The sequence below is a fragment of the Pseudorca crassidens genome, chromosome 13 (assembly GCF_039906515.1).
Source record: "Pseudorca crassidens isolate mPseCra1 chromosome 13, mPseCra1.hap1, whole genome shotgun sequence".
NCBI classification, from domain to species: Eukaryota; Metazoa; Chordata; class Mammalia; order Artiodactyla; family Delphinidae; genus Pseudorca; species Pseudorca crassidens.
The window spans coordinates 50,129,523-50,154,612 of record NC_090308.1 but is presented as its reverse complement, the minus strand read 5'-3'; the positions used below and the strand labels follow the sequence as shown (position 1 = coordinate 50,154,612).

At 38.3% G+C, this 25,090-nt stretch overlaps 1 protein-coding gene across 11 annotated transcripts in view; it reads left to right on the top strand.

Moving 5' to 3' along the window:
• AFG1L (AFG1 like ATPase) overlaps positions 1-25,090 on the top strand; it is a 227,497-nt gene that overhangs the window by 183,778 nt on the left and 18,629 nt on the right. For 9 of the 11 annotated variants that reach the window (XR_010933787.1, XM_067702417.1, XM_067702415.1 and 6 more), the window contains one exon: positions 23,644-23,784. The exons of the other annotated variants lie outside the window; for them this stretch is intronic. Coding sequence is in view for 8 of the 9 variants with exons in the window: in XM_067702417.1 (XP_067558518.1) it covers positions 23,644-23,784 (141 nt within the window). In the remaining variant the exon portion in view is untranslated. The remainder of the gene's footprint in view (positions 1-23,643; positions 23,785-25,090) is intronic. 11 annotated transcript variants of the gene reach the window in all.

Below are 25,090 nucleotides of genomic sequence, written 5' to 3'. Positions count from 1 at the left end.
CCATTGACTTCTCAGACTCAGCTGCCTGAAGCTTCTCTAAGGGAGAAAATTTGCTTTCATTTTCTTGAATATATTTATGTTGTGCTGCTAACTGAAACGATTTAAAAATGTATTTGTCATACAGAGTGAAGTAAGTCAGAGAAAAACAACTATCATGTAATATTGCTTATATGTGGAATCTAGAAAAATGGTACAGATGAACTTATTTGCAAAGCAGAAATAGAGACACAGAAGCAGAAGGAGAGAACAAACTTATGGATACCAAGGCGGGGAAGGGGGTGGGTGGGATGAACTGGGAGACTGGGATTGACATATATACACTACTATGTATAAAACAGATAACTAATGAGAACCTTCGGTATAGCACAGGGAACTCTACTCAATGCTCTGTAGTGACCTAAATGGGAAGGAAATCCAAAAGAGGGGATACATGTATACATATAGCTGATTCACTTTGCTGTACAGCAGAAACTAACACAACACTGTAAAGCAACTATACTCCAATAATTAAAAAAAAAAATGTATCCAGTCCCTATAATGGGGAGAAGTTGCCTCAGAATTCCCAGGGGACCTCAAGGGAAGAGTCAGTGTGCTAAGAACTGTATACCTTCAACATGTCCTCTTTCTTAGGAATAAAATTATTTTGAGAATCAGAGCTAGTAGTAGGCGCAACTCCTCATATTCCTCTCAAGACCTCTTCTACTCTAGGAAGGCATGACAAACTAATATTTAATAGTTGCTTTGGTCTTTGGGAGGAATGTGTCTGTCTGCTCAGACAATGATTAAGAAGTATGAATTAAAACTTTAAAAATTGAAGTGGTCATTGGACTTACCTGGTGGTGCAGTGGTTAAGAATCCACCTGCCAATGCAAGGGACACAGGTTCGAGCCCTGGTCTGGGAAGATCCCACATGCCGTGGAGCAACTAAGCCCGTGTGCCACAACTACTGAGGCTGCACTCTAGAGCCTGCGAGCCACAACTACTGAAGCCCACGCACATAGAGCCCATGCTCTGCAACAAGAGAAGCCACTGCAATGAGAAGATGGCACACTGCAATGAAGAGTAGCCCCTGCTCGCCACAACTAGAGAAAGCCCAAGGGCGGCAACGAAGACCCAACACAGCCAAAAAAAAAAAAAAAAAAAAAATTAAAGTGGTCATTAACTTTGTAAAATGAGAGTTTTAAAAAAGAATTTAAAGTACGTGATCTCACTTGGCTTTTAATAACACATGTATCACAGCCCTAAATAATTATTGGGAATAGTTCTCTAAACAGAAGACCTATACAATGAGATGATGGGTAAAGGGTTGAGAAAATCTAGGCCAATCAATTAACATGACTATAAAACACTTTAAAAGTACTTGCTTGATTTTTAAAAAAGCTTTAACACTGATGGCTTTTCTAATGCTAACCTCCAACTGGCTTGATTTTTTTTAAATAGAAAAATGTTTTAATCAAGTAATTGTTTGATCTGTAATTTTTAAGTTTTTCTGTTTCTCATCATAAAGTACATGATTTGATATACTCCATAGTACCTTCCCCTAGATTAGATCAGTTACTCATAATTATAATTAATAATTAATTAAAGTAATTAATTAAAGTAGTTAATAATTACTACATTGCTAGTTAGAATATTCAATAAGGTACATCTCACTAGGTATATTATTACTTTGAGATGTATTTTATAGAAAAAAGTTTGAGAATTATTAGAATATACTGTTTTGTTTCTTAAAATAACTTGTGAAGATACTGTGGAGTCAGGCAAAAGATTTTGAGAAAAAAACTAGAAGTGAGGTATAGTGTTAAGAAATCATAAGATTTCCACGTATTTTAGGGTGTGGACTAGAAAAAAAAGCACAACGTGAGAACTGTGAGTTCAGTTTTATTTGGGGACTTACTGAGGACTATAGCCCAGGAGACAACCTCTCAGATAGCTCTGAGGAACTGCTCCAAAGAGGTAAGGGGTAGATCAGTATATATACGATTCTGGCAAAGAGGATGCATGCAATCAAGCATACGTCAAGGTTGCTGCTAGTCATGAGGAGCAGATGTCTCCATTAATGATTTTAGTGCTTTTCTAAGTATGAGAAGATGCAAGAAACTGAGTAAAATCTATCTGAAAATATCTATGTGCAGGCCTATTCTGCCAGTTTTCCCAGAGCATAGAGTGTCTCCTTCCTGATCTCCACCCTGAACTCCTTTCAGGGTGTGTTAATGGTCAGTGACTACCTTGGCTAGTGACTTCATTCTTGTAGAACCAGATGGTAAGCAACATTATTTGTTGTCAAGGGTCAAGTATTACTTAACTCTTTTATCTTTTATTGTTAATCAAGAAATATATGTTATGTAAGATTTCCCTCCCAAGACTGCTACAATGATTCAGTGGTCAGCAACTATTTAAGTGCTTCCATATCTGTATGCCACTATGTTATGAAGAATATAAAAGGAGTGAAAGAAGTTTTTTCAAAGAGTTTACAATTTAGTAAACGAAATAACATGAACCAAATACCAAACAATGCAGTAGAGTGGAAAGAGGCCCAATTGAATCAAGAAATATGAATCCGAATCGTTACTCAGATACTATGTAGCTGAATGGCCTTAGGCAGGTCACTTAACCTCTCTGGGTCCAAGTACCTCATCTGTAAAATGCATGATGTGATCAGCTAGTTTCTGTCACTCCTTTCAGCTGTAACGGTATTTTAAAGAGCCGTGCTCACTAGTTAAATACATTATTATGAGTGCATCAGGAGTTAAAGGTAAGGATAATAAGGATTGGGAAGGCTCTGAGGAGACATGAGATTTAAGGAGGAAAATGATCTTGCTTGAAAGGTGAGTAGAATTTAGACAAGCAGAGTGAAGGTATTTCAGCCATGATCTGAAGCCAAGCACCAAATGTTTCAGGAGGAAGAGAAGAAACTTGCCTAATAAGAGCAGAGTGCATGTTGGAGAGAAAAGGGAAGAATGAAAATCCTAGACAGATTCGCCATAAAATCAGGCAGCAAAGTATAGACTTCTTACCCTGATCCACAGGGTACATCTACAGAGGTTTTGAGCAGGAACATGGTACATAAAGTAATGTTTTAGGACAATTAATAGGGCAGTAAACTCTAGGAAAGGTTGTAACTTTGACCAGCATGTTCTAGTGGGTCAGCCAGTAGTATCTCCTCTTGGGAATGTCATCCTTTTAGGAAGGAAACTTGCTAAATAAATAAACCAACGTGCTAGATATTTGTTTAAGTAACCTTTAAAGCAGGATAACAGGGACTTCTGTGGCAGTGCAGTGGTTAAGACTCCATGCTTCCACTGCAGGGGGTATGGGTTTGATCCCTGGTCCGGGAAGTAAGATGCCACATGCCCTGTTGTCAAGGAAGGAAGGGAGGGAGGGAGGGAAAGAAAGAGAGAGAGGGAGGAAGGGAGGGAGAAAGGAAGGAAGGAAGGGAGGGAAGGAAGGGAGGGAGGGAGGGAAGCAGGGTAACAGAGAGAGCCCTACCCATTTTATATTTTATGTCCCTTTTCCCCAGTCATTCAATAGATGTTTACCGAGTACAGTAGTCCCTCTTTATCTGTGGTGGATACCTGAAACCATGGATACTATTAAGCCTATATATACTATTGTTTTTCCTATACATACATAACTATGATAAAGTTTAACTTATAAATTAAGCATAGTAAGAAATTGACAATAAATAATAAAATTGCTTAATTATAACAATATACTATAATAAAAGTTACGTGAATGTGGTCTCTCTCTCTCAAAGTACCTTATTGTACAAATTTAATTCCTTTTCCATCTTAGCTAGGCACTTATCATGCACTGTGGCTGTAACTTTTTCAGTTTGAGGTGCAACAGCAAAGTTAGCATGAATTTCTTTTTCCTTCACAACATTCCAGATAGAAGATTCATTCTTACTGTAGATCTTAGCAACCTCAGCATACGTTTTTTTTCTTTCCTTATTAAGTCGAGAACTTTTACCTTTTCACTTAAAGGAAGCACTTTACAGTTTCTCTTTGGCATATCCGAATTGCCAGCATTACTCCTTTTGCACTTTGGGGCCATTATTAAGTAAAAAAGAGGTTACTTCAACATAAGCAGTGGGATACAAAGAGAGTCGATCCGATACCTGAGATGGCTACTAAGTGACTAATGGCGGGATACCCTGGACAAAGGGGAGATTCACATTCTGAATGGGACCGTACAAGATTTCATCACACTGCTCATGTGTGCAATTTAGAATTTTACAAATTGTTTATTTCTGGAATTTTCCATTTAAAATTTTCTGACCAGGGTTCACCACAGGTAAGTGAAACCATGGAAAGTGAGACCTACTGTACTTAATGGAAAGCTGGCATAGTTCTAGGTGCTATAGGGGGTAACAAGATGAATTAAGAGTCAGTCACCATAGTTAGTCTTAATTTAGAGGAGAAAACGTGACTAGTATATAGATCACCAGAATGTGAGGCAGATTATAATTAGTACCACAGGATCTGTATGACCAGAATGCTGTGGGTAGTAAAGAGGAAGTGAGCCTTGAAGGCTGGATGGTTGGAGACTCGGCTGGTGCAGGGGAGGAGGAAGAAGGGGTGGTTGTTTGGTTGTTCCTAAGGGTAAAGGATCATGAGGGCAACTTTTGTGACCTCTTCCTCCTCTGAGGTTTTATGTTTCTATGAGAAACACAGAGGTAGGAAATTACAGAGTATGTTTAGAGACTTGAAGACTCTGGAGGATCCTACTTCCATTAATGACAGAGTAGCTCCTATTTGACCAACCCACCTATAGATCACAATTGTAACTCTGGACAAATCTAAAAAACAATTGTCTGGAAGGCATTATTGAGCAGCCAAAAGCAGGGAGAAAGTAGAACACTATCCACACATGGAAGAAGAGATTGATACCGATGAATTCTTATTTTTGTCGATTTTGCCTGAGAGCAGATCACAGTTGGCTTCTTATGGGATATTTAAAAATAGTTGGAAACCTGCAGTATTCCTGACTTGAGGAATCAGAGGAGAGTGACCATAGCAGCTAGAGAATAAGAGGAGAAATTATGGAAAGGAGAGAAACACAGAGAAAGAGCCCAACATTCTTCATATAAACTCTGCCTAAATCTTGGGCTGAACTATATATGTACAACTAAGGCTAAAAAAAAATTGAACAGAGATTTCAGTCGCTGCGCATCACAGAGGAGACAGAGTTTGGAGTGTGAGACTAGCCAGGTTAATTACCTGCTAAAATAGCAACAACAACAAAATCAATATACTTCAGTGGAATATAAAAGAATCCCAAGCCTCTGCAACATATCATTCACAATATCCAGAATACAATCCAAAATTCCTAGATGTGAGCAGACACAGGAAAATCTGACCCATTTTAAAAGAGGAAAAGGTAATTAACAGAAACTGACCCTGAAATGACACAGATGTTGGAAATAGAGGCAAAGATTTTAAAGTAGCTTTTATATCTATACTCAGGGATATGAAGGAAATATATACTAGAATTGAATGAACAAATAGGAAATCTTAGCAGAGGAATTGAAACTATAAAAAAGAACCAAATGGAAATTCTAATGCTAAAAATTAAAAATTCTAGACTTAATTTTTAAGTTCACTATGTATACTTAACACTAATCGCAGATGATTGGAAAGTTGGTGCACTTAAAGATAGATAATAGGGCTTCCCTGGTGGTGCAGTGGTTGAGAGTCTGCCTGCCGATGCAGGGGACATGGGTTCGTGCCCCGGTCCGGGAAGATCCCACATGCCGCTGAGCGGCTGGGCCCGTGAGCCATGGCCGCTGAGCCTGTGTGTCCGGAGCCTGTGCTCCGCAACAGGAGAGGCCACAACAGTGAGACGCCCGCGTAACGCAAAAAAAAAAAAAAAAAAAAAAAAGATAGATAATAGAAATTATGCCATCTGAAAAACAGAAAACAATAAAACAAAATTAACAAAGTCTCATGACTTAAGAAACTTTATCAAAAGGTTTAACTCATGTGTCATGGAGTCCCAGAAGGAAAAGGAAGAAAGTGGGACAGAAAAATATTTTTAAAGAAAATGGCTGAAATTTAGTAAAAGATGTAATTTTGCAGATTCTAGAAGCTCAAAAAACTTCTAGCAGATACAAAGAAAATCACTCCTAGGCACATCATGGTCAAACTGTTGAAAACCAAAGATAAAAAAAATTTCAAAGCAGCTAGAGGAACAACGATATCATTAAGGACTGACTTCTCATTGGAAGCGATAGAGACCTGAAAACAGTACAACAACATCTTTAAAGTGCTGAAAGGAAAAAACTGACAATCCAGAATTCTCTATGTAGAGGACTTAAGAGTCATGGCTGGAACTTCGATTATGTGTGGGAGAGTGGTGTGTACTCAGGCAGGATAGAAGGGTTGAAGTCAGTGTAAAGGGGTTTGCATATCAGGTAGTAGAGCTTGGATTAGAACCTTCATCAGCATAAAACAAACTAGTCATTATTTTTTAACAGATCTGTATTGGATAATCTGGCAAGATTGGCACTGCTACTACCACATGTGGAGCCTTGTGTGCATTAGATAAAGCCACCCGTGAAGATGGGCATGGACCTAAATAAGCAAGTCATGCCTTTATGTGGATAAAAGTGTGCCCCTTCCTCTAGGTAGATGCTGCCCCTCATCAGGGTGCGTGGCTTAGCAAACAGCATGGACTGGATTTCAGTTCCTAATTGCCCCCTCAACCAGGGACATAAGCCAAATTTACATGATTGGAAAGAACAGATGGATATGAGAGAAATCTATGGGATTGGATGTAGAGGGGTCTCGGGTTCAAGGCAAGTCACTGAGAGCTCTGACGTTTTCAGTTTGGGTGACCAGAGGAACAGCAGAACCCTTAACAGAAATACCAGAGGTAAGAGAAGAGCTCTTACAAACAATTGGAAGTCTAGTATGGAAGATATAGACCTGGAAGATATTTATAGAGATGTGTTAGTTTGGAGCCTAAAGCGGTCAGTGAAGTCACCTGAACTGACATAGAAAAAGGAAGAGATGATGGGTAGGGGTGGAGTTGGAAAATGTGTTATCATGAGAATCAGTAGAAGGAAACAGAGCCAATGTACTACCGTAGATGAATCAAAGGTACAGTAGGAGCAATAAAATTTCCCACCATTTTATTGAATTTTTTAAAATGGAAGTAATTTACTAGATTGGTAACATTTTAGGATTTGGATGTTACTTTGTAGAAGGTCTTAACAGGAGTATATAACAAGCAACCTAATCTTACTGCTTTCAGCTTTAATGTATGTAAAAAAACTGTGTAAACAGCAAATTATTATATTCTCAGCTTCTTTCCTGAACATTCTGCATTTCCCTATCATGTCATAATACAAATCTGAATTGTTAGATATTCACATCATTCTGGATTGCTGCAGCCCTTGCAATACATTTTCTAATCTCCCCCTTCAGTGTTTACTAAAGCCAGTGATGGTTTGCTTTTCTCAGACTTCTTCTGTCTTCACCAAATTCCATTTAATTCCATGTTTATGAAATAGATTTCTACTTTCCTACACTGGGCAAATTCCCTCTCCATTGAAAACCCACCTTCTCTAAGAATACTGCTCTCTACATTTAGTACTGTGTAACTGATAGGTGTTCAGTGCATAATTGTTAACTAACAAAATTAAGAGGCACTGCTGTTTATTATCTGAAGTTCTTACTGACATGTTATTTCCCTGATTCTGTTTTACCGCCTATCTAAAGGAAACTAAATAACAAAATAAGCTTTAAAAAGAAATAGAAAAAGGTAATTTTAGTGTGTATTTATTTATACCTTACTTGATTCCAAAAAGCATTTTGTATGTATGTGTACCCATATGTATACAAAGATGCCCACATACATACACAAATAGATTTAAATAGACTTTTTAAAAAATTAGAGCAAAGGGAAAATAGAGAAAAGTTGAAAGACAAGAAAAGTTAATATCTATCAATCCATATCATAAACTTCTACAAAGTTCTTAAAATTGAAAAATTAAATCAACACTTAGCCTCCCTCCAGCCAGAGAGGGGAAAGGATAGCCTCCCTCCAGCCAAAGAGGGGAAAGGATACTTAGTAAGTTAGAAGATAGAAGCAAGTTAGCTACTCAGAAGAAGTGAAGATTTTGCCGGGGGTGGGGGTGGGGCGGAGCGGGGAGCAGGACTTGTACCTTTCATAAAGGGACGTCTGAAAGATGCCAGTGGACAATTTACTCAGCACCATTCCTGCTGCTAATACAAGGTTGTATTGTACGGATTCTTATATATCAGCTGGGGGCACAATGACAAAGTACAGTTCAATGAAACTAGGGCTATAGAGGTCAAAAAAGTACTTTGCAACTAAGCTTTTCTTTTTATTATTTGACTTGATCCAGAGAAATAGTTTTAAATGTTTAGAGATTGGATAGACTCAGTTTCAAGCCTTTCACGAATGTTGTATCTTTTAATAAAATTTGGGTAGCAGATAGTTCAAAGTTGTCTCTTTGACAAGAAAATGGAGTGAAGAATTCTATTGGTCTTAATACGTTTCAAGGAGTTGGCCCTTTGTGTATGCAGCGGTACGGAGAGGCATACAACCTTGCTCTGTTTCATGTTTTAATATCTTTAGAGTATGAATTTAGCATTTTTCACTGAGTATTTCCATGATTTAGAAGGCAGAAGAGTATGAGGAAGGATAACTCTTTAATATCTACTTTTCCAACTCTGCTTAGGCTTTTCTAATACCCACCTCTAAGAGGATTCAGTTTCTTCCCAATGACTGCTCACAAAGCAAAACAAAAACAATAAAATCTCTTCATTTGTTAGACTTTAACACGTTCAGAAACCATCATTCTCAAATTTAAAATAATTTCTTTGCTATTCTAAAGTTCTTTACAAAGTTACTTTTTAGTGTCCTACATGTAATTTTTCATGCCGCTGAAATCCAGAGGGAAGAGTTAACATTGATGGACCTTTCATTTCATATGCACATGTAGAACCAGTAGCAAAGGGTATAGAACCTCATGTTGCACCATATGGGGGTAATCTTTCAAATTTCTTCCGGATAGATCTCAAAGCCAGACGAATTTATAACATTGCCTTTCCTCCCATGAGATGTAACAAATACTGCCCTCTACTGAGGGATGCTCACGATGGCTCAATTATGTTCACCATCAAGTGCTAATCTTCTATCAGTTACTGATTTCAGTGATTTTGGTAGTATTGTTACTAATTACTTCATCATTATCATGTACATTCTTATTAAAATCATTAAATTAAAAATAGAAAATGAAAAAGATGGAAACATGCATCAGCCTTGGCCATGTACATTTATTACCTTCTGTAGTCTATACAATCAGATATCATAATGTCTGAGGCTTTAACAATAATGTTTAAATTTCCATTTGTTTTGAATGAGCCAAGAAAATCCGTTTTGCAGTGGGAAATTAGAAGGGGGTTGTTATAGCATTATTTTAATAAATGATTTTGTGAAATGATTCTAGCAACTATTGGGCTATTTTTCTTCCCCCTGCCAATATTTTTTTCAATGTCTGCTGGATTGCTAATATCTAGGTTAATCATTTCAAAGAACTAGCTGTTTGTGCAGCTAAAATAAAATTTCCTCATTGTTTATGATTTTAAAAGATTGATTATACATGGTTACTTAACAGTAGAGGACCACATTAAACTAAATACCTTCCAATCAAAAACTTAAATCAAAAACTAGGACTTCCCTGGTGGCGCAGTGGTTAAGAATCTGCCTGCCAATGCAGGGGACACGGGTTTGAGCCCTGGTCTGGGAAGATCCCACATGCCACGGAGTAACTAAGCCTGTGTGCCACAGCTACCAAGCCTGCACTCTAGAGCCTGCGAGCCACAACTACTGAGCCCACGCACCACAACTACTGAAGCCCGCACCCCTGGAGCCCACGCACCGCAACAAAGAGTAGCCCCTGTTCGCTGCAACTAGAGAAAGCCTGCATGCAGCAATGAAGACCCAAGTCAGGCAAAGAAAAAAAAATCTTTAACTAGTGAAATACTTACTCACACACACACACACACACACATTGTATATGGCATGTTTTTGAAAACTGTCCTGCTCCCTGTGTTCCTGGACATGGAGAATATGGGTTCTCTTATTAGGCTAAATGCTCAGTATAATGCCTTGTTCAGCCCACTTGTGTTGTTCCCATTTTTCTAGAATCTGGTTAGAATTGGCTTAAAGCTTAAACAAATTTTGGGAGTCATTATAAACAAAACCTAGTAATTCAAAGTATCCCCATGGCTTTTTTTTTTTTTTTTTTTTTTGGCTGCTCTGCGCTGCATGAGGAACTTCCTGCCTGACCAGGGATCAAACCCATGCCCCCTGCATTGGAAGTACGGAGTCTTTACCACTAGACCGCTAGGGAAGTCCCCCTGCTCCCCCCGCCCCCATGGCTTCTTATAAAATCTAAAGCATAACCCTCTCATTACTTTAATTCAGAAACTTTAGATACCCTGAGAACTAGCAAGAGAGTCTAGCCAGGTTGAATAATCCCATGGTGAGGGTAGATTCTAGGACATGGTTAGCCAAGGTCTGTGAAGGAGGCTGTGAAGGCTCATTTCTCTCAGACTTAAAAACCAAAGAAGCAGTCCTGTTTTGTATAGAATCTAGGCTGCTTTCTGACTATCATGCATAGTTAAATTGAAAGCTTAAACTGAATAAATTACCTGGGCAGGACTTTCTAATTCCAGAAGTATTTAGGGTCTTTCTGAATAGAAGGTTCTAAGCTACACGAACCCATTCATGATGTTAATTTTGTTGGCATGATCAAACCCAGTTATCTCATTTCCTAAAGGGGCAACTCTTGACACTCCTCAAATTTTAGATGTCTATTAAACAATTGGACGTTCCAGTCAGATGCCAGCTAATTGCTTAACAAATTATGGTCTCTACTTACTCAATCCCAGGTGGTTAGTATAATCCATTCCAGTAATTCTTACCATCTCATCGTTAATGTATTGCCTTAGAGTGGTATTGATGCTTACACTCAGTGGTGCTTATTAATAATAATGATGATGCTAATGATTTCCTACTTCTTCATGTTCTTCTAATGTTGTGTTTTTGACCTATCTCCATATTTTTCATTTTGGTTTTCTATGCTGCAGGCTATAAGTCGAATGGGTTTTCCACTCCCCAGTCGAACTAGAAGAATTCCTAGAAATAAACCTGGCACAGTGCTTTTCACATAGTGGGCACTCAGTAGATCTGGTATGCAGTTTGTGTTTCGAGAAAGTTTTCAGTTCCATAATCTCCAGAATTAGACATCTCCAGGATTTGGAGATCTATTAGATACGCAGAGCTAGTTGCGTCAGGGTGGGGAAAGAGTACAATTGCCTCTGGTTTGCCACGTTGATTTTTTGTTATTGTTGAGTCATTGTTTCTACAGATTCTCTTAAAATAAAAATATGATGCCCACCCCCCAATAGAATACTATATTAACCATTGTTATTTGGCCATAGAGAGGATAGAGTGTTAGGCAAAGATCTGGCAGATCTAGGTAGGACTAGCCTCCTGCCATTGTGACTGTATAAATCAAGTAGTAAGACTTTTCCTCAGCACAAAAAGAACATCTGAAATAGAATGTGTAAGAGTTGATAGTATCTTCTGGAATGGCGAGATATTTCCCAGCTGGATGGTATGGTCTTCATATTAATGAGATTTCTCATATTAAGGTGCCATATGACCAATCTTGGGAAATTATTTGCACACATTTCAGTGCTCTTTTTCTAATTATTATCTTTATTATTTTGGTGCACATAGTTGTTTTTTTGTTTTTGTTTTTGTTTTGCGATACGCGGGCCTCTCACTGTTATGGCCTCTCCCATCGCGGAGCACAGGCTCCGGACGCGCAGGCTCAGCGGCCATGGCTCACGGGCCTAGCCGCTCCGCGGCACGTGGGACCTTCCCGGACCGGGGCACGAACCCGTGTTCCCTGCATCGGCAGGCGGACTCTCAACCACTGCGCCACCAGGGAAGCCCCACATAGTTGTTTTAATGTCAATTCTTTTAAATTTTTTTGTTTGTTTTGAAAAGGACACATCCATCTGAATTCCATTCAAGCATTTTTTTTTCCTATTAAAAGGTACTTCTCTTTAAGATCTGAGATATTGTCATTTCTGTGTAAACAAAGCAAGGTGCCACACATACTTGTTTAATTAGGAGCTATCAGGGCATCACTACAAGGAATTTATAAAGAGGAGTCTATACAGATAAAGAGTAACCCTTAGGACAGTATAATCTAGACAGCGCTTGAAATAATAATCGTCCTACTTGAGCTGAAATAATGGTGGCAGAACAAGCACTAGCCAGGCAGAGAAAAAAGAAACTCAAGCTGGCAGCTCATTCGTGTCACTGAAGTGGATCAACTGCTCATTGCAGGGCAGAAGGCAGGCTGGTGGTAATGCTCGTGCCTTTCACATTGGTGTGGCATTGAGAAAATCCTCACTCCCGGCCTCAGGGTCAAACCAAAACAGACAGCTGTGCCGTTTCTCATACAGGAGAAAGAAGACAGCAGGCAAGCTCTTTATTCCTAAAAGTTTGTTAGAGAAACTGTGCTACATATCATGCAGCTGTATATTCTTGGTAATTAAGGAAAACAAATGCCCTTAGCAAACTCATTATAGATTTAAAGTTCTTTAAGTTTTCATCAGGTTTCCACAGAAACAAAAAGTTTGAAACAATAGTCGAGAATGCATAAACCATTGAATAAGTGGATTTTCATTGTTCCTGTTTAGAAAATTATTCAGATAACCAGCCACATCAAAGACAAACTTCTTTTTTACTAGAGCAATGCTGTTTATTTTCTTTAATTTTTTAAAAAAATTTATTTTGTATTTTTTTTTTACATCTTTATTGGAGTATAATTGCTTTACAATGGTGTGTTAGTTTCTGCTTTATAACAAAGTGAATCAGTTATACATATACATATGTTCCCATATCTCTTCCCTCTTGCGTCTCCCTCCCTCCCACCCTCCTTAACCCACTCCTCTAGGTGGTCACAAAGCACCAAGTTGATCTCCCTGTGCTATGCGGCTTCTTCCCACTAGCTATCTACCTTACGTCTGGTAGTGTATATATGTCCATGCCTCTCTCTCGCTTTGCCACAGCTCACCCTTCCCCCTCCCCATATCCTCAAGTCCATTCTCTAGTAGGTCTGTGTCTTTATTCCTGTCTTACCCCTAGGTTCTTCATGACATTTTTTTTTCTTAAATTCCACATATATGTTTTAGCATATGGTACTAGACTTTCTCTTTCTGACTTACTTCACTCTGTATGACAGACTCTAGGTCCATCCACCTCATTACAAATAGCTCAATTTTGTTTCTTTTTATGGCTGAGTAATATTCCATTGTATATATGTGCCACATCTTTTTTTTTTTTACATCTTTATTGGAGTACAATTGCTTTACAATGGTGTGTTAGTTTCTGCTTCATAACAAAGTGAATCAGTTATACATATACATATGTTCCCATATCTCTTCCCTCTTGCGTCTCCCTCCCTCCCACCCTCCCTATCCCACCCCTCCAGGCGGTCACAAAGCACCGAGCTGATCTCCCTGTGCTATGCGGCTGCTTCCCACTAGCTATCTACCTTATGTTTGGTAGTATATATATGTCCATGCCTCTCTCTCGCTTTGAAAGACAAACTTTTTAATTGCTCAGGTGGAAAGATGGAGACTGTCATCCTTATCTATCGTAAGAAGAATCTGCATTTGGTAGTGCTACTTGAATTTTGAGCTAAAATAATATACTTAAGGATGCTACTAACTGGGGTGCCATTTAGTACTCAAAAATAATCATATGCCTTAGTTATTCATAGGACACAATGCATGAATTTATGATACTAATTATGATTTCAAACAGTGTCTTATGCTATGGTTTATTTACATAGGCAGATCGACTAATGCAAAACGTAACTATAAATATTTGCAGCTGCCATAGGTATCATGTGCATGCAATTTAGTGGTATGTTAGTGAAGTCAAAAAAGTGGAAAATGTGTCTTCTCTGTGTTTTGCAAAGTCCTTGTAGGATTTATTACAATACCTTGTATTTATTAAACATTCAGTAAATATAATTGATTTTGAAGAATTGGTGACTGTATTCATTTATTCACCAATCTTGTATTATGCAAGACTCTGTTCCCTGGTCTGTGCAAGGTGCTAGGGACACTGAGGTGAATAAATAGTGCAGTTGATCCTTGAACTATGCAGGATTAGGGGTGCTGGCCCTACACGCAGTTGAAGATGTATAATTTATAGTTGGCCCTCTGTATACTCTGTTCCTCTATGTCTGAGGTTCCGCACCCTTGGATTCAACCAGCCACAGATCACGTAGCACTGCAGTATTTACTACCAAAAAAATTCTGCATGTAAGTGGACCCACACAGTTCAAACCGTATTTTTTAAGAGTCATCAGAAAAGTCTTAAAGTAGATCATAAAAATACCTCTAAGTCTATCACTCAGACCACTTAGAGACAGCAACTGTTAGTATTTTTTACATATTTACTTAGCCTTTGTCCTACATATATGTTTTGAATACAATTATAAATTTTCATTATCCTTTTTTCACTTAACTTTTTACCGTAAGCATGTTTCCATATCATAAAATATTTTTCATAAACACCATTATTTGTTGGCAACATATTAGTGCATTATATTAATGTGCTCTATTGAGCCATTCTTCTGTTTGTTATGCTTTAAAGTTGCTTTTGGGTTCTCATAGTCATAAATAATCCTTGTGTATAACCTTTGGTTGAATTTCTGATTATTTCCTATAGATTGATTTCTAGAAGGAGAATGACTGGGTCAAGTTTATGACTTCTTTTAGGGCTCTTAATACAACCTAACAATTTTTTTTCTGGAACAGCTGAACTGATTTACTCGTCCAGCAGCAATGGATGTCTCATTATATGCTTTCCAGCATTGAGTAGTGTAATTTATTTTTCTTTACAGAATTGCAATATGAAAAATGATACATCATTCTTATTTTGTCTTTCTTTGGTTACTACTGAGCTTGATTATATTTTTTGTTTGCTTATTAGCCCCTTATAATTTTTATAATTTCTGTTCCATGAATTGTCTGTTCAAATTCATTATTTTTCTATTGGAATGCTCTTACAATTTTAATTTTATTGCAGTCAGTCTTTGTTTCCCCCAATTCCTTTTTCATGTCAACTTGCTTTCTCTCTATGGCTTTCTGTTTTCATTCAGTTGGGTCCATGTTGTCTTGTACTCTAAGTAAGGATGCCACATAATTTTCTGCCTTTTTTTTTCTAGTTCTTATGTACAGTAAATCATGTTTTATTTTTGGAAATAAGTTTTATACTGCACCATAAAAATTCCAAAATTGATTACAAAAGTAAATGAACATAAAATAAATGACACTATATGTGCTTACATGTATTTATTAATTATGTAAAACCAATCTTTTAACATCTTTATTGGAGTATAATTGCTTTACAATGTTGTGTTAGTTTCTGCTTCATAACAAAGTGAATCAGCTATACATATACATATATCCCCATATCTCCTCCCTCTTGCGTCTCCCTCCCACCCTCCCTATCCCACCCCTCTAGGTGGTCACAAAGCACCAAGCTGATCTCCTTGTGCTATGTGGCTGCTTCCCACTAGCTATCTAATTTACATTTGGTAGTGTATATATGTCAATGCTACTCTCTCACTTCGTCCCAGCTTACCCTTCTCCCTCTTCATGTCCTCAAGTCCATCCTCTACGTCTGCATCTTTATTCCTGTCCTGCCCCTAGGTTCGTCAGAACCATTTTTTATTTTTTTTTAGATTCCATATATATGTGTTAGCATATGATATTTGTTTTTCTCTTTCTGACTTACTTCACTCTGTATGACAGACTCTAGGTCCATCCACCTCACTACAAATATCCCAGTTTCGTTTCTTTTTATGGCTGAGTAATATTCCATTGTATATATGTGCCACATCTTCTTTATCCATTTATCTGTCGATGGACACTTAGGTTGCTTCCATGTCCTGGCTATTGTAAATAGTGCTGCAATGAACATTGTGATACATGACTCTTTTTGAATTATGGTTTTCTTAGGGTATATGCTCAGTAGTGCAATTGCTGGGTCATATGGTAGTTCTATTTTTAGTGTAAAACCAATCTTTTGCTATAACATCTAGGTCATATTTTTTCTACATGTGCTGGACTTGCTAATGACTTCTAAAACATGGGCTTTTCTTAGTAAATCTCTCTGTAGCAAGTATAGTATTTCAGCAAATCACCCCAAATGCAGTGGCTTAAAAAAATAAGCATTTATCATCACTCTCTAGTCAGCTAGGAAGTTGGGAGGTCAGCTGGGAAACTGTTTTGATCTATTTTGGGCTCACTTATGCATCAGCACTCAGCCTTGCTGATCTTGGTTGGGCTCTCTCATCTGTTTGGGGGGCTGGCTGGCTGTAGGCTGGCCTGAGATACTTTCTCAGCTTAGGCAATTGGCTCTCCTCTGTCCCTTCCTCTTCTAGCAGGCCAGCCTAGGTGCTGCAACAGAGTGAGCAGAAGCAGGCAAAGCCTCTTGAGACCTAAGCTCACAACTGGAAATTTGTCACTTTTGCCTCATTCTATTGGCTGTGATAAATTACAAGTCCAGCCGAGATTGAAGAGTTGTGCAGATAGACTCCATGTCTTCATGCTACAGCTGGAAAGTCACAATCCAAAGGGTGTGGACAAGGAGGCAAGAATAATTGGAACCATAATTGTAATCAGACTACCCCACGTAGACATTCTTCATTTCTCCAAAAATATTTTAAATGAATTTTAAATTATCATAATCTTATAGAGAATTTTTTAGTTAATGCATTTGAATGCCCCAGACACCTTTAAATACTGACTGCTACTGAAAGTGAGGGGGTGAGTGGTCCTGTGGAACCATTAGTATCAGCTTCTCGGTCACAGTGATCAAGATGTCACATATCAAAAGTGATACCATTGGTGATACCATGGCACACTGGGCTATATAATATGATTTGGCAGCATCTATATGTGGTTTGGTGAAAACATTTATTATATTTCTGTATATTATATAATCATGAGAAGAAAAATAAATTTACAAAGATGTTTTAAGTATGTCAAACACTGAATTTGAACAAAACTGTCAAAATCTTTTCAAAATTTGTAATGAGAAAAGTTATCTCTATGAATATAGCTTTTTAAGAATCACATTTGATGTTGGAAATGGCTAAATGCAATTCCTGATTTAAAAAATTTTAATGATAATCTGAAGAAAATTTGAAGAGAAACTTTTGATAGTTACCATCTTATGTGAACAAGAATCCTTGTTCATACAGGAAGTGTTAGGAAGCCATCCACTTCCAATAATTGTGGACTCTTTGTCAGTAATTTGCACCAACTTTGTAGTTAGGACAATGAAAGAAGTTGGATGAATTAAGTATTAGGATAGGCTAACTGTGGAAACAGACAAGCCCCAAATCTCAGAGGCTTAACAAATAAACATGTGTTTCTTGCTCATATCACCATCCAGTGCAGGTTGGCCAGGAAACTGCTCCATGTGGTCCCTCATGGATCCAGGCTTCATCCCTGTTGTGCCTCCACCCTCCTTTAAGTCCTCAGAGCCCTCTCTTTTCAACCAGGAGATGAGTAAAGGAAGTGAGGAGTCTGTGTGGGTGGTATTTATGGGCCAGATCTAGAAGTGATGCATATCACCTTCTGTTGCATTCCACTGGCCTGAATTTGATCACATGGCCACACCTAAATGTAATCTAGCTGTGTGCCCAGGAAAATGAAGAAAACATAGATATTGGTAAGCACTAGCAGTCTTCTGTTAAAAAACAAGTTGAGCTGAACTGAACTTGCTTTTGGCAGCCTAGTTGGGTAGTGAGACAAAAGGCAGAGACTAGGGCCAGCCAAAGGTGGGGGACCTAGTAAACTGCTCTCCACTTTGGTTGGAGCCCTAAAGGACTGCACTCTAGGAATAAGAGTGAGCCCGAAGCAATCCAGCTCTCTGTGGGCTTCAGTCAAACTTTGTGTGAGCCAAGTAGTTCAGAATACTTTCAAGCCTTGAACTTGAAATTCTTTCTACAAGTGTTTTTTTTTTTCAAAGAAAAAATACAGTACACAAAGTTAACCAAACATATGAGGAGACAAGACAATAAAATTAAAACACTAGATATTGGAATTATGAGTTCATATTTTAAACAACTAAGCTTACATATTCAAAGAGATTTAAAACGAAAGATAGGCTTGGAAATTTAAGTGTAGGAATCTAGAAAATATAAAAAGAGAGATATCAACTTTGAAAAAGAACCAGTAGAATTTCCAGAACTGTAAAGTGTATAACCAAAGTTAAGAACTCAATGGACGAGTTTAAGAGCAGATAAAACACAGCTAGGGAGAAACATGGTGGAATAGAATATAGGTCAGAGGAAATTATCCAAAATGAATCATGAAGAAGTGAAAAAAAGAAAATACAAAAGAAAGGATAAAAGAAATGGAGATGATGAAGTTTAACTTGGTTCATTTAGAGTAGCAGAAGGGGAAGAGAGAGAGAGAGAAAACGGAGCAGAGGTAATAAACACGTGCAGATGGACTGGATATTGTCTGACAGTTATGGAAAAAAGAAACACAGCGTGCTGGTCATTAAGCTCACGTGGAGAAAAATTGCTCAGATTAAGACACGATATCAATGGGAGCATATCCACCTGGGCCAACAAGCTGTAAATATTGTATACTATTGATTTTTAATTTTATATAAGCAATTTTTTATTTCCAACTCATGTACAGATCTCATTGTGTGTATAGTATAATTTCCTGGAGAAAACAAATTTTGCAGTGAATTTTAATTATTTTAATTGTGGTAAGCATCAGGTTTAATTGTGGTAAGCATAGAAATGTCGATCTTTATTTTAAATTATTTTTCACCACTCATTTTCTTCAAAGGGTAGCAATAAATATATGCAAGTTATTTTTGATTATAGAAAGTTGGTCTGCAAAGATGAATCTAGATTCCAATTCATTGCTTTAAAGAAAAGATGCACAATTAACATCATCCACTGTCTAATCTCAGGACCATTTCTGAGGTCCATATGTGTCTCACCTCTTTGTAATATACAGGGTGAACTCTTTACTGATAACACACAAAACAACAACTGTTAAAGGCAAAGACTTGCCTTTTGACATTACTAGGCCTTTGATCTGGGGACTCTGGTGCTCGGCCATGAGGGCTGAACATGAACTACTGGGGAATGCTGCCATTCATCCCATCCCCTCCCTCCCCCTTGTCTCCCTGGTGTGAAGAATCATTAGCTGAATGTAACTATACAACCAAAGTCAGATTTCATCCCAAATGTCAAATCTGTTTTCCTTTGTCAAACTTTAAAGGAGAACACAAGCATTCAGCTTATGATTTCTTTTTTTAAATGTCCCTGAAAAAAATCCTACTTCTATAGATTAAGAAAGCTTAGGGATAAAAAGAGAAATGTCCGTGACAAAACCGATACTATGATCTCACACAGGTGAGGCATAAATGATAAGATGCTCGCTATAAAAATGATCTCCAAAAAAAGCATTATTGTTTTTGCTATTCAAAAGTAACACAAGTTCACTGGGGAAAAAAAGTCCAAAAAGTATAACAAAGAAACAAAGTTAATCTTTCATTCCACTATCCAAAGATAACCATTGTTAACATTATGGTCTATATCTTTTCTAGAATGTTCCTACATGTGTTTTCTAGGATATACAACAAAGGCTTACCTGGGGAGTGAGGAATTTGGGCCAACTAAGAAAAAGTGGGATTTTTTTGGTAGGTGTTTCAATTAATTTGGTGACAAATGGGTATAAAGGAAGGAGTAGGCCTGCTGCCCAGGCTATGTTGTGTTTTATTCATACACTCACTAATGCATTCAATAAATATTAAGCACTTCCTATGTGACATGTACTGGGTTAGGGGCTGTTCATTATGTGGGCCTGGGGCTTTACCACACACAGGTGCTCGTGTTATTACCACAAGACATGTGGGAAGGGGAGGGCCTGAGACATATGCTATTTTTGTCATCTACATATGACTTCATGGAGGGCTGAGGTGCCAGGAGGGCAGATATTTTGGTGGACCACAGACAGGAAGGACCAGAGGGAGTGGCTCTTACCTCCTGAGTGCAAAGGCAGAGTCAGACTGAACTGTTGAACTGTTCACTTGCCTGGCTTTGTGAGCTGAGGAGAAGGTTATTTAATAGTTAATAAAAGAATAGCTATTATTTATTAAGTATTGTATGCCAAACAGCATACTATGCATAATTCATTTTAGTTACTTCTCACATGAACTCTGTAAGTTAAGAACTAACATTTAGTGATCACTTACTGTGTAACCACCACTGTTGTAAGATTTTACGTGCAATCAATGCATCAAATCCTTGGGACAAACCTATGAGACAGGTTATGATCCCTCTTTTACAGATGAGGAAATGGAAGTTCAGAAAGACTTGCTCAAGGTCACATACTAGACGTGACAGACCATAATTCCAAAGTCCTTATGTTATTTTCTCTCACAACTATTTAACTTATTCAATTAATGAAAAATAGTATTTCTAACTAATAAGAAACCCCCATCTCTCCCCAGATTCAGTCCTGGGGAAGTTTGGTGAGTGTCACTTCTTAGACACTTCAACATCAAAGCCAGGATAAGAAAACAGACTCTTTAAATATATATATTTTAAAACTTTATGTTTTAAATTAATCTTTTTGGAGCTGATTTCTTTGGGGAAAAGACTTCCTTCTTTGATTAATACATTTCATTCTTTTTCATATTTTTAAAGAAAAAGGTGATATTACTCTCTTCATAGCCTAAATTGGGATTTCTTTGGCAATTAATAAACTCTCCTTTATTTAATGACTATTATTTTATTGTGGTAAAATAATATATAACATAAAACTACCACTTTAATCATTTTTAAAGTGTACATGTCAATGGCATTAATTATACTCACATGCTGTGCAACCATCACAACTCTCCATCTCTAGAACTTTCTCATCATCCCAAACTGAAATTCTGCACCCATTAAACAACTTCCCCCAATGACTATTGTTCTTAAAGGAGATAGGTAACTATATTAACTTAGTTTTCTTTATATGAATGAGCACATAATTGTATGAGGGATATGAAGGAAAGGGATATTTGCCAGTATAATGGCAAATGCAGAGCCTACTGACAAAGGTATATAATTTGTAAAAATAGCTGAGTGGGCAGAATTCTGATTTTCAGCTGCCCTAGGCACTTCAGTGCACTTCTGATAATGATTTTCCTTGGGCATGTAGTTATACTGATAGAAATCATATCCATGCATAAAGAGTGAGCTTAATTATACATAACTATATACCTAAGATGAGGTTTTACATATTTTTTTACATATAATTTCTGATTTACAAAAGATGAGACACTAAATTCTAACTGATCTCAGAAAAGTAGTATGAGTCACCCTCAGAGCATGAGTGTCTTATTGTATGAGTTCTCCTTTTTACAGGAAGACACTGTATATTACCCTCCCCCTCCCCCTTTCGGGAATTGTTTTCATTACATGGGATTCCACAGTCTCATTCATCTGGTCCCTGCTGTGACTCTGAGGACAGGCAAATGCACAAAGGCTGATTTTTAAGGTTTAGGATGTAGTCAGGGGGTAGAGCAATGCTACCTGGTCCTATTGAGAATGACACTTCTTCACACCTTCAACTCATTTGTACTGAGCCTAATCATTTGAGCTCGAAATAATAAAAATAAAAAGCAGCTAAAGTGGGTTGAGTGGTAATGTATGTTCCAGGCACTGTGTAAAATGCTTTGCATGCATTATTTTGTTTAATCCTCACAACGCTGTGAGATAGGAAACAATTCTCATTTTACAGATGGGAAAACTAAGGAACAGAAAGATTAGGTTACTTGCCGAAGACACACCATTCATAAATTACAGACTGAGGATTCAAACCCAGGCTGTCTAGAGCCCTTGTTCTGAGCTGCTCTGTTAACACACCCTTCGGGTCCACATCAAGCTTGACAGCAGTGTTTCCTCATAACAGAGTCAAGGTTAGACCAAAATAAACCACACGCACATTCGAGCCCCTATGGCTGAGGTGAGCAGGGAGTCTCAGCTAAGGTCAGGCACTGGGTCTGGAGGTAGAGGCTGTCCAGCTAGGGAAGGGAAATGGAAAAGGCAAGGTCATCTCTTTTCTGGCCCCATCTGTTACTTGGTTGGCGAGAGGAGATGGGGGAAGGGGCCTCTCTAAGCAGATTTCGAAGGCATCATGTCATTCTTTGTGCTCTCTCTGGCGGTGTGCCCCTTCGCCCTAGGCTCGTAGTTACCGCGTCCTTCTTAGGACTGCTGTTCTTGAGGGGCCACCTCCCCAGAGCTTCACTCTGATTCACTCTTACCTCCCCACACCTCCACTAGAAGTTTTCTGAATATAACTGATTTTAGCTGGTCATTAGGATAGTGGTGGCCTTAAATGGATGGACTCTAAGGTGAGAATGACCCTCCCCTACCTTGCAATTCCCTGATTCTCCCAGGAACGTAGCCCTGTCTACACTTCTGAAAGCAGGAGTTTTAATGCAAATTACCACCCTAGTGAGGGAGACATTTTTGAACAGGTATTAATGAATTCTGCCAGAAATTGAGGAGGCTTAGCCATCTGTGTCCCAGGGATCAGTTGTTGGGATCCAAGAGCTTCCAGAGGCACCTGAGAGCAGCTCCTGGCATGCTAGTCTCCTCCACATTCTCGCAGGGCCAGAAACACTCTCCTGGCCCTGCTCATGGTTCCTGCTCACAGGTCACAGTCATCCACACACAACTTAAAATAAGAAGTGCCAAAAAAAAAAAAAAAATAAATAAATAAATAAGAAGTGCCTCTCCTGGGAGTGTTCCTAACCCCAAAGAGTGTTCGCAAGTCGTTTTCATAACTGTCGTGAGTTAACTTCCTGTTTCAGGAGCAAGCACTTTACATCTGTAGGTGGCGCCTTTGTGAATGGTTTTGTGGACCCTGAGTGCTGCATCCTCCTCGTGTGTAGAGGTAGCAGCTGCACCACGTTATGCCTGAGGTCTTGGTCTACTTCTGGTCATGAAAACCCTCTGGTATTCCTTACAGAGGTTAGCAGTGTTTACTACATTGTACTTGAGTAATTGTACCTCAAATTAAACGAAAAATATTTTCTGATGCTTTTCATGCTGGAGCATAGTCTTTATTTCAAAATGGTGACAAAATATTCAGCTGCCATGATAAGACAGCTCTATTTACCAGTAGTGACAGTTTGCAGTTGAGTCGTAGGAAGGATTTGTTAGGATGTGTTTAAAGTCATGTCGTATAAATAAAAAGAGTAAAGACTGGGTTTAGGATGGGGGCCTACAAGATACCAGCGGAGGCGGCCAGAGTTATTCTCTAACTTCCCACCAAGCTCTTGCCTTCTCTCTTACTTGTTTACAGCACTGTTACAGTATAGTGAATTCTGTCCTCAGCCTACTCTGAAAACACTGCCCCGTTTGGTCAAGTTACCCCAAAGCTACCACCTAGATCACACCATGACAAGAAAAAGAGATGTTTTCAACCAGAATTGGCTTATTTCAATTTTCTATTCTTTATTTCATTTTAACTGTAGCCACTTGGAGCCAGTGACTATTTGGAACTGTCAAAGAATTTTGATACAGTATTTTTACGAAACATTCCACAATTTACCCTGGCAAAGAGGACCCAAGCTCGGAGATTCATAACTCTCATTGATAACTTTTATGATTTCAAGGTAAGGATGTGGCACATTTTCTCAAAACTAAACATTTTGGACTGTGGAGCTAAATTATCTGGGCTGGAATCCTGGTCTACCACTTACTTCACTTCTCTGTACCTGTTTCTTCATCTGCAAATTGGAGATAATAATAGTATTTACTTCAGAGAACTGTTGTGAGGACAAAATAAACTAATACAGGTAAACCATTTAAAACAACACTTGGCACAAGCTGAATGCTGTGTAAGTACTAGTAATAGTAATAGTAATAGTACTATATTAGTACTATAGTACTAATAGTACTAATTAGTACTACAGTACTATAGTAATAGTACTATATTAAAAATCCCATCATAAGACAGTCTGCTATATTACCAAATCCTTCATTCAACCAGACATATCATATGCTCTGTCTATGAGGATGCACAGCACAATGCCTTACGTAGATTGAGTGCTCAGTAAATACTTGTTGCATGAATAGATTATTGGACTGATAAAATAATGAATGAACAAAATGAATGAATGAATGACTAAAGCGCCCTCCTCAGTATTAGAGTTTTCTCTCCCTCTGACCCAGAAATCCCAGTACCTGTCATCTCTCTAAAAAAAAAAAAAAAAAAAAATCCAGGTGTTTTAGCATGAATTGCAGAGCCTTTGTCCCTTCATCAGAGGCAGTATTGCCTAATGGTTAAGGAGTGGGCCCTGGGACCAGGCTGAATACCTTGAAGACCAGCTTAACCTCTTGAACTTGAATTGCCTTCTTTAGCAAAAGAAGGCAATAATGGTATTTACCTCATAAGATTGTTGTGAGGTACATGAGCATGTAAAGTACTTAGAACATCGTGTGGCGTACAGTAAGCTTTCAATGAAGGTGAGCCACGATTAATAGTATATACCGATAAATATATATTTACAGTAAAGTATAAGTACCACTTCAAATTAGAGTAAAATATTGTTTCACTGTTAGATACAGTTTTTCCTCCTTATTCCTTGCACAGAAAGAGATAGAGGAGTGATTCTAAAATTGAAGGGACTTTGAGGGGAGGAGAAAGTACCAGAATCCGCTGGGAGGGAGAGGTGAGATGTTTAATGTTTCCTTTATTCATTCATTCAACAACATTTATCATGCCAAGCAAAGTGCTAATTCAGTGACAAGCAAAGCCAGACATGGTGCCTGCCTTCATGGAGCTGATAGTCTAGTGCTGAAGAAACACTAATGAAACACAGAGCTGAGTGTAGAGTCCTCACTGGGATGTTCTCTTGGAAAGAGAGGGGAGTTGGTGCTATGAGAGTACAGGGGGAGAGTAAACTGATCTTTGTGTGG